Source organism: Mesocricetus auratus, unplaced genomic scaffold (assembly GCF_017639785.1).
Source record: "Mesocricetus auratus isolate SY011 unplaced genomic scaffold, BCM_Maur_2.0 Super-Scaffold_100027, whole genome shotgun sequence".
Taxonomy (NCBI): domain Eukaryota; kingdom Metazoa; phylum Chordata; class Mammalia; order Rodentia; family Cricetidae; genus Mesocricetus; species Mesocricetus auratus.
In genome coordinates, this window is record NW_024429208.1 from 2,810,083 (window position 1) to 2,821,817 (window position 11,735).

General features: G+C 59.2%; 3 protein-coding genes across 11 annotated transcripts; 2 read left to right on the top strand and 1 right to left on the bottom strand.

Annotated features, from left to right (window-relative positions):
* The first annotated feature begins 322 nt into the window (after window positions 1–322).
* Window positions 323–3,497, top strand: Ddah2 (dimethylarginine dimethylaminohydrolase 2). Its single transcript, XM_005086825.4, has 7 exons — window positions 323–542; window positions 1,405–1,764; window positions 1,935–2,034; window positions 2,164–2,237; window positions 2,417–2,536; window positions 2,900–3,049; window positions 3,213–3,497. Exons 2-7 carry the CDS (start codon window positions 1,468–1,470, stop codon window positions 3,327–3,329), a joined length of 858 nt encoding a protein of 285 aa, XP_005086882.1. The 5' UTR covers window positions 323–542; window positions 1,405–1,467; the 3' UTR covers window positions 3,330–3,497.
* Window positions 3,498–4,692: 1,195 nt separating this feature from the next.
* Mpig6b (megakaryocyte and platelet inhibitory receptor G6b) lies at window positions 4,693–10,583 on the bottom strand. 8 transcript variants are annotated; one of them, XM_040732598.1, is made up of 6 exons: window positions 10,227–10,583; window positions 6,383–6,724; window positions 6,138–6,228; window positions 5,691–5,749; window positions 5,466–5,566; window positions 4,693–5,220 (listed from the first exon to the last, which is right to left on the bottom strand). In XM_040732598.1, the coding sequence occupies exons 1-6, from the start codon at window positions 10,291–10,293 to the stop codon at window positions 5,116–5,118; spliced, it is 765 nt and encodes a 254-aa protein (XP_040588532.1). In that variant the 5' UTR covers window positions 10,294–10,583; the 3' UTR covers window positions 4,693–5,115. The 8 variants fall into 8 exon arrangements, with proteins under 8 accessions (XP_040588532.1, XP_040588531.1, XP_040588534.1 ...); XM_040732597.1 differs by lacking the exon at window positions 10,227–10,583 and adding an exon at window positions 7,458–7,699; XM_040732600.1 differs by lacking the exon at window positions 10,227–10,583 and adding an exon at window positions 7,458–7,676 and having other exon boundaries at window positions 5,466–5,542.
* Ly6g6c (lymphocyte antigen 6 family member G6C) lies at window positions 7,704–11,214 on the top strand. 2 transcript variants are annotated; one of them, XM_040732603.1, is made up of 4 exons: window positions 7,704–8,014; window positions 8,165–8,226; window positions 10,120–10,230; window positions 10,582–11,214. In XM_040732603.1, the coding sequence occupies exons 1-4, from the start codon at window positions 7,848–7,850 to the stop codon at window positions 10,794–10,796; spliced, it is 555 nt and encodes a 184-aa protein (XP_040588537.1). In that variant the 5' UTR covers window positions 7,704–7,847; the 3' UTR covers window positions 10,797–11,214. The 2 variants fall into 2 exon arrangements, with proteins under 2 accessions (XP_040588537.1, XP_005086877.1); XM_005086820.4 differs by lacking the exon at window positions 7,704–8,014 and having other exon boundaries at window positions 8,038–8,226.
* Window positions 11,215–11,735: the final 521 nt, after the last annotated feature.

Sequence of the window (11,735 nt, forward strand, 5' to 3'; positions counted from 1 at the left end):
GTTTTTGCACAAACTGGGCTTACCGTGTAGTGGGCACGAAGGGTCTGTGGTCTTAAGCCCAGGGCATCTGCCAGGAATTAGGGAGGCAATGTTTGTGCAGGGGCTGCCATGTTCTGCATCCGTCCGTCCGTTAGAGGGCTGTTGTGCGGTCCACCTCCTGCTTGCAGCCCCGCAGCCGGATCTGAGTGGGCCTGGGCAGCGCTCTTGGGGCGGTGCCGGGAGTTCAGGGGGAGTGGAGGGTGGGTGGGCGGGTGGGCGCTCAGTCCTAGAGGAATGGGCGCGGCCTAGCAGGGCGGAATGGGCGTGGTCTCGGAAGGTCCCGCCCCGTCCCGCTTAGACAATGCCCCGGAGCCGCCAGACCATCGCGCCCCCGCCCCACCGCCGTGTGTGAGCTCGTCTACCCAGGGAAACCCCTCGAGAGCCCAAGCTCGTGGCCTCCCCAGCTTGAAAACTCGGGTTCCCATCTGCATCCAACTCTCTCCTCTGGGGGTGGGGCCAAGGCCGAAATCACAGCGCCGCGCGAGTGGTGGTGGCCGCTGGTGGTGAGTCTGGAGACGGGGAGGTGGCGGGGGGGACTGTCCCCGAACGGTATGGAGGGGCTGCAGTTTGGGGGCGCTGCGTCGGTGCCTGCGCCGGACGCAGTGTGAGAATAGCCTGCGCCTGGACGAGGAGCCGGGCGGGGTGGACTTTGGTGGGAGGTGGACAGGGGTACCCAGTCCTGAAGCCAGGAGGGGCTCCACGCCCCCCCTCCCCGGGCTCCCCGCCCTCCGGATTTCGTTTGAGACCTCTCCCAGTCCTCCGGGAGTAAAGTCTGGCTTGTGCCGGGTCGCTCGAAGGGCAGCGTGATCAGCCAGGGTGGGGAGGGAGGACGCTTAACTCCTCAGACCCGAATTCCTCCGGCCTGCCGCTCTCCTCCCTTTCTCCTGCGAGCATCCGTGGCTTCCACGTCCCGGGGGCCCCGATCCGCTGCCCAGCTTTCTCTTCCCGTCCCTTCGCCTCCGAGGGTCCCTGGCAGGACTTCGGGTCCCTCCCGCTGCGAGCAGCTGAGGGTTAAGGGGGCGGGGCCGCCGCATTTTTGGCGACTGAGCGCATCCTAGCGGCTGCCAGGAGGGGGCGCGGGGCAGGGACCGAGCGGAGCCCCCCGAGCAGGGGCAACAGGTGTTTGGGAGATTAAGGATCCGAGTCCCGTTCCTCGGGCGCCTCTTAAAGCAGATTCCCCGCTGAGAGGAGGCCGAGCGGGGTCCCCGGGGCAAGGAGGCCTGGAAGAGGGGGGTGGGGCAGAGTGGGAGGGGCGCCTGGAGGTGGCGGGAGGAAGACCCAGGGGCTCTTAACACTCCCCCACCCCTTCTCTTCTTTGCGTGTCTCTCTCCGCTGCTCCCCTCCCCCTCCCGTCTCTTCTCCCAGACGAGTGAAGCCAAAGAGAGAACTGACATCAGCTTGGCTGGAAGGGGCGTCTGAGTGGATGGGATGGGGACGCCGGGGGAGGGGCTGGGTCGCTGTTCCCATGCCCTGATCCGGGGTGTCCCCGAGAGCCTGGCATCCGGGGAGGGCGCGGGGGCTGGTCTCCCGGCTCTGGACCTGGCGAAAGCCCAGAGGGAGCATGGAGTGCTGGGAGGTAAACTGAGGCAGCGGCTAGGGCTGCAGCTGCTCGAACTGCCTCCCGAGGAATCCCTGCCGCTGGGACCGCTGCTCGGTGACACGGCCGTGATCCAAGGAGACACGGCCCTCATCACGCGGCCCTGGAGCCCAGCGCGTAGGCCCGAGGTGAGCGGCAGGGTGGGGGGTGTGTCCGTCGGGCGGGCGGAGGGGGACAGCATTGCGCGGGGGTTGGGGGGGACGGGGGCGGGCGGGCGTGGGGGCGGAGGCTGGATGTCTGGGGCTGACAGCAAAGAGGGAGCTGCGGATGTCCCAGCCCCTCCGCTCCCTTCTCCCAGGTTGATGGGGTCCGCCAGGCCCTGCAGGACTTGGGGCTCCGAATTGTGGAGGTGGGGGACGAGAGCGCGACGCTGGACGGCACCGACGTCCTCTTCACGGGTGAGACGAGACGACCCCCCCGGGGGGGGGCTGGGCAGGGAGAAGCAGAGTTTGGGAGACCAAGCGATCTCAGATCTTGATTCCAAACTCAACTCTGGCCTTCGAACCCGCGTGTCCTCCCGGGCTCAGGCCGGGAGTTTTTCGTAGGTCTCTCCAAGTGGACCAATCACCGAGGAGCCGAGATCGTGGCAGACACCTTCCGGGTGAGGAGCCAGGGTAGTTTGGGGAGAGCGCGCCGGCGGTGTGCGCGCCAGAGGGCTTGCTCTTGGGCTCCGGGTGCACCCTAAACCCTCCTGCTCGCCTAGAGCGCGTTTTTGTGTGTGTGTGCGCGCGCGCCAGAGGGCTTGCTCTTGATGCACCCTAAACCCTCCTGCTCGCCTAGGACTTCGCCGTCTCCACCGTGCCGGTCTCGGGAGCCTCACACCTGCGCGGCCTCTGCGGCATGGGGGGACCCCGCACTGTGGTGGCTGGAAGCAGCGAAGCTGCCCAAAAAGCTGTCAGGGTGAGGCGGGGACAGGGCTGGTGGTGGAGGCGTGGCCCACGAAGTGGGCGTGGCTCAGGGCAGGGGCGGCAGGGACTCTGGCTAGCTCCGGGGACTGCTCCCAGCCCTTGTCCTCACTAACACAAAGGGGACACCCTAGGAAACAAGGGGTGCAGAAGAAAGGAGTTGGGGGAGGGCCCGCAAAAGTAAACAAACGGTGGCTACGAGTGTTTGAGACCTTGAGACCGACTGTGCCCGGCACGGCTGGCGTTACATATTTGCTGTCATTATCGTACAAATGTAACCCTTGTCCCAAGCCTTTACTTGGTGCTAGGTCAGGCAAGCTCGGTTGTGGAGAACTCAACACCCACTTCCTCTCTCCAGGCAATGGCAGCTCTGACCGATCACCCCTACGCCTCTCTGACCCTCCCTGATGACGCAGCAGCTGACTGTCTCTTTCTGCGCCCTGGGTTGCCCGGTGCCACCCCTTTCCTCCTGCACCGTGGAGGTGGGGACCTGCCCAACAGCCAGGAGGTGAGGGAGGGGCAAACTCCACCAACCAGAGAAAGAAGTCTGTCTTTCCCAGTGGAAGGAAGAAGGGAGCCTTTCTCCAGAAACCTGGGTGGGGCCACTAGGAGCCGGCTGGGGGTGGGGGGGCGTGGCTCTGGTATCCACACCTTCGGTGTCCTCCCCACAGGGTCTGCAGAAGCTCTCTGACGTCACCCTGGTACCCGTGTCCTGCTCAGAACTGGAGAAGGCCGGTGCCGGCCTCAGCTCCCTCTGCCTGGTGCTCAGCACCCGCCCCCACTGCTGAGGGCCTGGGCTTGGACCACGTAGGGGTAGATTCAGGTAATAGAGGGTGGGGAGGAGGTAGTGGTGGAGACGTGCCCCAGGACAAGGGAGGACTTAGTGTGGAACAAAGGACAGGAGCCACTGGGCGAGTCCTCTCTGTCAAAACCAATAAAATGAAATGGGCCTTTTAGGTGGGGTTGTGGCTGATGTCTCACTGGGAGAAAGGGATGGGGTGGGGCTGGAACCTGAAGTCGGCCTCAGGCCTCTTTGTGTGCCCCAGGTCTCACTCCCCGGCCCTGTTGTAGGGCTCAGGTACCAAGAGGAGGAAGAGACTGTGGTGGGGAGTATTTATCCCAGGACAGAAAGGGGGATTGCATGATATGGGCAGATCGCTTTCTGAATGTCTGGTGATTCAGACCCTGGCAGATTGCCAGTCCACTTCCGTTCGATAAACAGCCGTGTTATCCAGGACACGCTTTCATCCACGTACTGAGGTTTCACAGAGAACTCAAGGGGTTAGGCAGACAGGTTATACTAAGACGGTTTTCAGGAGTCGCTTTCTATGAGAAGGACCAGAGGGGCTTCTAGGGCATCGATGTTTGTGCGCGAGTGGGCGAGCATTTGCGATGAGGAGCAGTATTCCCAGGAAAAGGCTACATTTGAGTGAAATCCCCAGGATAAATAATTACCGAGGCAGGAAGTGGGGAAGAGGGAGAAGGGATCTGGGAGATGGGATTTATCTCACTGGGGCAATGAGTGTTGGAATCTAAGGTGAGCTCGTGACACAGGAATTGACAGATTAGCCTAAGCGTACACAAAGCAGCACCTGTCCCCAAAGCCTGGCCCTATTCCCAGGAGAGGAGCAGGGGTGAATCCTCTGGAGGGCAGGAGGACCAGAAGGGACTGTGGGCCGCCCATGCGGTAACCATGAGAGTGCATTCTGGTGGCAGCACTAGACATGGAGACAGGTACAGATTTGGCAGTGACACTAAGATGAGACAGGCCTGTAACTCCCAGCACTGAAGGTGGAGACCAGGGGATCAGGAGTTCAAAGCCAGCCTCAGCTACAGGAGAGCCTGTTTTTAAAGGAAAGATGGGGGGGGAGCTTTGTAGATCCCTGTGTGGGAGAGGAGGACTTGGTGTCCTCTGACTCCCAGTTTCTGGCTTGGGCAATTTGGGTTGGTCATGAGACTGCAGAGGAGGGGCCAGGGAATAGTTTGGGTAATGACTAAGTCAGTTCTGATATGCCTTGTGTAAAATACCTGAGGCCAGCTGGACAGGGTGTGCTTGCTCTGAGATCTGGGTTGGAGGGAAAGGGGCCGGGGGCTGGCTCGCTTTCTAGAAGAGGAGTAAGGAGGAGGAAGAAAGAGGCAGAGTTGCAAGTCTTCTAGAAGGAAGGTTTTAGCAACAAAGTAAACCAGGGTTTAAAGAGGGGTGATCTAAGGCCAAGTCCGTGAATGTTACCATGGGGCCTAGGACATCACTGGCAACCTTACAGACAGCAGATGAGCAGCTGCAGCCGATGAGCCTGGGGAGTGGAGCGAGGCAGGAAAAGGAGGCGGGTGGTTAAGTTCAAAATGCGTGTTTGGAAAGGGGAACTGACGCGGTATCCATTGGAGTTAAGACTCACGACCGCTTGGCCATCTATAGAGAGGGCATTGGTGGAGAAGGAAGGGTGTTCTAAGGGAGTTGGTAGTGGCTGAGAAAGAACCGCTGCAGAGACAGCCCAGGTATCCAGACTGCTAACCGGTGCCTCTGTCCATGGTGCCCCCCCCCCCTTCCCCGGCTTTGAGAGCAAGGACTTCCCTTTAAACTACAACCGCATAGACAGTGGAGGCATCCTCGGGAACCACCGTGGACATCCGGCGGTGCCCCCCGAGGACAGAGTGGTCCAGATCAGCGTAGTGCAGGCTCTGAGGAGGTAGAGGGGGAAAGGCAAGATGGTCTTGGCGATCCGACCCCTTAGCTTAGAATCAACCCCTTCCTCCTCCCCGCCGTGGGCAGAGGAGACTGCAGCAAAGTCTGGGCTCCATCTTCCTGCATAAACCTCCGGGGTGCTGGGATTGCACGGCTGCCCCACAGCAACCGAGCTAGGCTCCCCCCCCCCCCTCTTTCTCCGGGATTCTGGCCTAAGGCCGTCCTATCCGCAGGCCCTTACCGGCTCCTGGTCCAGGTGGCCCGAGCTCTTGGACTCCTGTTCTAACGGCGGCTGCGGCTCAGCATTTGTGACTGGAGCTAAGTGGGAAGGGAGGGTCAAAGCTGAAGGATGAAGAGAAAATGACCAACTTCGTCTGCCCCCGGGCAAGGACTCAGACTCAAGAATTCAGGGCTAGGGATCGTTCGGGTAGGAGAGAGAGAAAAATGGGGGTGCCGTTAAGCTCACCAAATGTGGGGAGTGGTCGAGGCGGAGGCGGGAGCGGGGGCGGGGGCGGGGGCGAGCGCCTGTAAGGAAGTCCTTGGAGAGTCACCAATCTCGTCCTACTGGTTCCTCGGCCGCAGGCGGCGCCAGTGAGAGCTGTGCAAACTACAGTCTCCGACCAGCAAAACAACTTAGGTTCCTCCGGGACCAGGTCCCGCCCACTCTCTGGGCTTTCGGCCCCTACTAGTTTGGTTCCTGATGTCTGGGCTCCCTACTCCAGCCTGTGGCCTAGCACCCTGTAGTCTAGCACCCAACGGCTGACCTCTCGCCTTCCAGAAGCCGCCAAGCCTCCAGACACTTCTTGTTGTTTGCTAAGGTTGGGGTTCTGCCCCACATCTCTCCGTCCCCTCCCCCCCGCCGCCGTGACTGGCCACACCCTGTATTAAGCCAGGCTCCGCCTCCAGTGCTCACCTGCGCCGCCACCAGACCAAGCCCCAGGCACCCAGTCCCAGCATCAGCCCAAGGACCAACAGAGCAATCAGGACCTTGGGATACCCGGAACCTGGGGAGATGCGCGAAGAGGGGAGGGGTGCTGAGGTCAGGAGTATGACCACAGGGTCCGACTGGCTCTCCCTCTCTACAAGACTCTGCCCCGTATTTTGTCCAGAGTTGTGTGTCCAAGCCAAGTGCCCCTCTGCATCTGAGCCTCGACCTACCGTGTTTAGATCCCGAAGCCCTGCAGTCTGCCTTGTCCCCCAACACCTGAAGCACTGTGCGGCTCTCATTCTCTTGGCGCCCTTTGCAGAAAAAGGTGCCAGAGTCCCCGGCGCTCAGCACCAGCTCCAGCCGCTTGATGCCAGTGTCCAGGGAACGCAGGCGGCCGGAGAAGTGCGCGAACACGGCTGGGGGTCCGCTCGAGGAGGCCCACAGGATCCGACGGCGCCCTTTAGAGAGGCCCTGGCATGCCGGAAAACTAGGCGCCCAAGCCCAGCGGGTGGGGTCTGAGACCCCTATGCAGGAGAGATTCACCCTGTCCCCAGGGCTGCCCTTCAGAATAACTAGGGAAGGTGGAGGAGGGAGGGCGTTAGGGCTAGTTTACTAGATCTCTCTCTGTCTCTGTCTCTGTCTTTCTCTCCCCCCACCCTTTCCTCTACCCTTCTACCTACCATTCTGGGTCTTATATGCAGCCCCCTCCCTAGTCTGTCAGTCTGTCTCGACCCATCACAGCTCCCTAGGGATAGCCTACCCTGGGGATCGCCCTGGACCCTTGAGAGCAACAGAAGCAGCAGCTGCAGGACCAGGGCCATGGCTGGGGCATGGTAGGCAGAGGCCGAGTGAGTCAGCAGGGAGACCGGAGGGAAGAGGGACGCAGAGGGGCAGGGATGGGGTTACTACGGGACTGGGGGCACAGATAAGAGCGCGAGCGAGGCCACCAATTCCTGGATCCTTCTAGAAATCCTCATAAACCAGCTAGCAGTCTTCAAATCTTTCAAAACTGTTTAGAATTTGTGCCCGGGACCTTTCGCAAAGGCTCTGCGCTTCTTCTGCAAACTAACAGGACCCCCCCCCCCAGTCCCACAAATTCTGAAGTTCAGTTTCCTGCGTTCAGATCCTGATTTTTGCCACACAGTAGCTGGGTGATGTGAGCAAGTCACCTCTGCCTGTCCCCTCGCCAGGGAAATGGAGATGAAAGCGTTGTGAGAACCAAATATATACATTGAAGGTGGCTAAAACAACAGATGACATAAAGGAATTCTCAGTGCATGACTCTATTCTCTACTCTCATCTCACCTCCGGGTGCCCAGATGCTCCTCCCTACCCAAGGTGCTCCTCCCAAACCCAAGCCCAAGCGCAGTGGCGTGAGGGCATCCATAGCTTCTTGGTGTGGTCCTTCAGGATGCACAGCCTCTGCCCCGCTGATACCTATGACATCACAGAAACCCTCCGTGATGTCACAAACTTTATCCTGTGGCTGGGCATCAGTTGGAAGACAGGGCGGGGGAATGAATCTACATCATTCCAGTCCATTTCATCCAATTCTGCCTGCATGGCCCTTACCAATGTCTCCCCGCCTCCAGGGACCCAAAGTTGATGATCAGTTCAGGCTACAACCCACTGCTCACTTCTTAGGAACTAGCAGGAGCTGGCCCTGTGCCTGTTTAAGTCACAGAGACTTTTCTGATGCTGCTTCGGGGCTGTGGGGCCCTCAGTCGGGGGGTCCTAAAGCCAAGATCCAAAATGGAGTTGGCCACTAGTGACACGTGTCCTCCCCCGTCCATCCCCCTGTCTCATCTCCTCTCCCCTCCCAGGCCTGCTTGGACCCTCCCCACCTCTGATCTTTCTCTCTGGTTAGCTGGGTATAAATTGGGAGGGAGGTACCACACAGGGCAGAGGCCTGGAAGGGAGGGGCCTTTGGGATTATAAACTCTGAAAAGGCTGCTCTCAGAGCTAGATCCCTGACAACTCCCATCAGCTTCTGGGGCTGTGACCATTTTCAGCCTCGCCATGAAACGCCTGCTGCTGCTCGCCCTGTCAACCCTGCTCTGCTGCTGGGTCTCAGGTGAGCTCGCCCAGGGCCCCGGGCCCCACCCCAACCCTACCTGGCTTAGTCTCCCCTATGCCTCTAGGACCAGATGTCTGAGTGTATTGGGCCCTTTTCTCTTCCTTCCTTTCCCTGCCTTCTCCTTCCCTTTCCTCCTCTACCTCCCTTCATTTCTTTACTTAGTTTTTATTTATGGTTATTTATTCATTTATTTGGCAGAGTCTTGTGTTGCTAGATCCCACTTAGCAGCAGGAACTCCATTTTGTCCTAGTCTGCCACTCTGCCCTCAGTCACTACCCACAATTTCCTGAGGCTGAGCTGCGGTGGCCCTCAGCTCCCTCATACAGATGTCTAGAATGAGGCTACACCGCAAACATCCCCCCCCTTCTGACTGGTTAGCCCAGAGCAAGCCGCCAGAACTCCCTAATAGGCTGAAAGTGTTCCACCATGGAAAGTTCCCAACTGCTTCTCGGCTTCTCCCCTATTATATTATGACTGGGCGGGACTCGGGAGCTGTCTCTTTGCGGTTTTTCCCTTTAAAACTGACTGCTATTCCTGCCTCAAGGTTGCAGTCTGGATCTCCAAACCTGGGGCCTCCCTCACATATCACGGTTTTGTTTTTTTTGTTTGTTTGTTTTGTTTTGTTTTCTTGTTGTTTTTAACTTTTGGCTTGCTTGAACCCTGTCTTTGTGGTAGATTATTCTTGGACCCTAACAGTGTAGCCAAAGCTGGCTTTGAACTCCTGGTCCTCCCATCTGTCTCTTCCTCCTAAATGCTGGGGTTACACAAGCGTCACACCTGGGCCTTTGATCCTTTATTAAGGACGCAGGTCTTCACTGCGGTCTCCTCCTCCTGGCTCCCATTTCCCCTGGTCCAGTCTTCTGACATGCCATGGCTCTAGACCTCTTGTTCCCACTGCAGCGTGCCTTCCTCCCTGGACACTCTCCCTGGCCAGCCCCATTCCAACACGCAGTTCTCCAGGACCTAGCGCTCCTTCCTCCGCCCACCTCAGGCACTGAGGTGCTCTGCAATGGCCCTTCTCAGCCTGCTCCTTCCTGCCTGACATTGCTGCATTCCCCGCTGTCTGCCTGGGATGCAAAGCCTCCTGGGTGGTTCCAGTGACCGCTCACAGCCTTCCCAAAGAATCAGAGACCCTCCCTGAGCCTCCTGGAGAGAAGATGCCAGAGCACTTACCCCTGAGGGAGATGGGTTTCCTGGAGGTACACCAGGACCCTCCACCCGGTGCTGCGGGGAGCCAACCTTCCTTATAGGCAACTTTGCACGCTCAGACCTGAAGTTGGCCAGCACAGGATCCTGGCATGCCACCTTCGGCACCCACTCTCCGCTTTTGTTAGGTGATAAGACAACCCAGTGACACGCCTCACGGGTACTGTCCCTTCTTCCATACAGCGAGAGCCAGAACAGTTGCTAGAGAGGACTCACTCATTCAGGGCTGATCCTCCCCAAGCCCTGTCAGCTTCTAAAGCTGGCCGCAGGTGGCTTTCTGACGGCCTCGGTCCCAGGCCATCTCTGAAGGCACCGGTGACTCCCACACTTCATAATTTCTTCTTTCTTTCCATCCCGAGTCTCATCCCTCTTCCCCCAGCCTCTGTCGCCGAGCTTTCCCCATATCCCGGCCACCCCCAACCCCGAGTTTTGTTATTACAGTTCTTGACTCATCTATCCCAAACAGGCTGGGTGGAGGAAGGTATTTAAGGGTGTGTGCCTTCCACTCGCAGAACAGACACCTCCACACAACGCCCTCTCCGCCCCCACCTGCTCTGTCCCTGTGAACAAAGCAGGTCAGAGACGCTGGCTGCTTGGTGGACAGTTCTCCCCCCTCCCCCTAACTCAGAACTTCCCCTCACCTCAGCCTTCCCCTCACCTCAGCCTGACTCCTTTCCTCCCCAGCTGACATTAGGTGTCACTCCTGCTACAAGGTCCCCGTGCTGGGGTGTGTGGATCGCCAGTCCTGCCGCCTGGAGCCAGGCCAAAGATGCCTGACCACAAACGTGTACCTTGGTAAAGTCTCCTCTTCTGGGAGGGAGGGGCCAGGCGGGAGAAACATCTGGGACTGAGGCCCATCCAAGGCAGGGACAGAGAGCTACAGGGGTGACAGCGTGCGGCCAAAGATGATTATGTGCCAGGCGCTGACCTGTGTCTGCAGACACTGCGTCTGTGTGAGCGCCCCGTGGAAGGGGGTGCTGGAAGTAGAGGCAGGGTTGCGGCTCACACTCGGGAGGGATGGTCAGACTGAGCAGAGAGGGGAAGGGTGGAGCCAAGCAGCTTTGGGAAGGAAGAGGGGGACCAGTGGACACGGGCAAGCTGGCGGTGCTGACCCCTGACCCCCTCTCGGTTGGCTCCGGCCCCTAGGGAAGATGTGGGTTTTCTCTAACCTGCGCTGTGGCACACCAGAGGAGCCTTGTCGGGAGGTTTTCAACCAAACCAACCACAAGCTGGGCCTGAACTACAACACCACCTGCTGTGACAAGGACAACTGCAACAGCCCAGCCCCGAGGCCCACACCTGCGCTGGCCCTCCTCCCCCTCACCTCCCTGGCTGGCCTCGGCCTCTGGTTGTTGCACTGAGAGAGAGTCACCCCGTGGCTGCACAGTCTTCCATCGCTGTAGCCTGAGCCCTGTCTCCCTCAGAACCCCAGCTCTCCAGCACGCTCTCCCCTCACCCCGCCCCGTTTCTTAAGATCAGTCCCCTGTTGTCCCATTGGCTTTGTGGGACCGTGCCTAGAGTGGTCTTTCTAGCCGCCCCCCTCAGCCGGCACCTCTCCACTCCGTATGTCACCAAGTCCTTTCCCATTTCCTTGGAGACCACGCTACCTCCTTCACTGGCCACTGGAAGGGCTCCCTGCTTGGCAGCACATCGATGTGACCCTGGGACGCGGCCCTGGGAGGACTACCGCGAGTGACCCGCTAACCTCACTGCGTGGGGTTGAGTCCCCCCTGCTGGTCTCTTTCCATCTTGAGAAATAAAATGTCGGTGTCTGATAAACTGTTTATTGTCAGCGGATACACGTTAGTCTGGGCATGGTGGCTTTTCTCTGTGTTCTCAACAGCTGGGCAGTGGCGGCAGGAAGAATCAGGAGTTTGAGACCATCCTTGGTTACTTAGCAAGTTCAAGGCCAGCATGAGTCCAGTGCGATCCTGTCTCAAAAAGAAAGAGGCGGGCGTGGTGCGATACCATTTTAATCCCGGCATTTGAGGGGCAAAGATCTCTGAACTTGAGGCCAGTGGGACCTCTATGTAGCAAGTTGCAAGCCAGCCAGGACAACAAGGATTTTAGAGAGAGAGGGTGGAAAGAAGGGAGGGAAGGAAGGAGGGAGGGAGGGAGGGAGGGAGGGAGGGAGGGAGGGAGGGAGGGAGGGAGGAGGGGATTTTGTGGCGGTGGTGTGGGGCCCCTCTCCATGGAAAGTTCACTGCCAACCCCACCCTTCTTCGTAACTAAGCGTTCTGCAAGGCTGGGCTGACGAGATGGAACAGCAGGTTTTTCGAGCCTCTCTCCCTTCCGGTGCC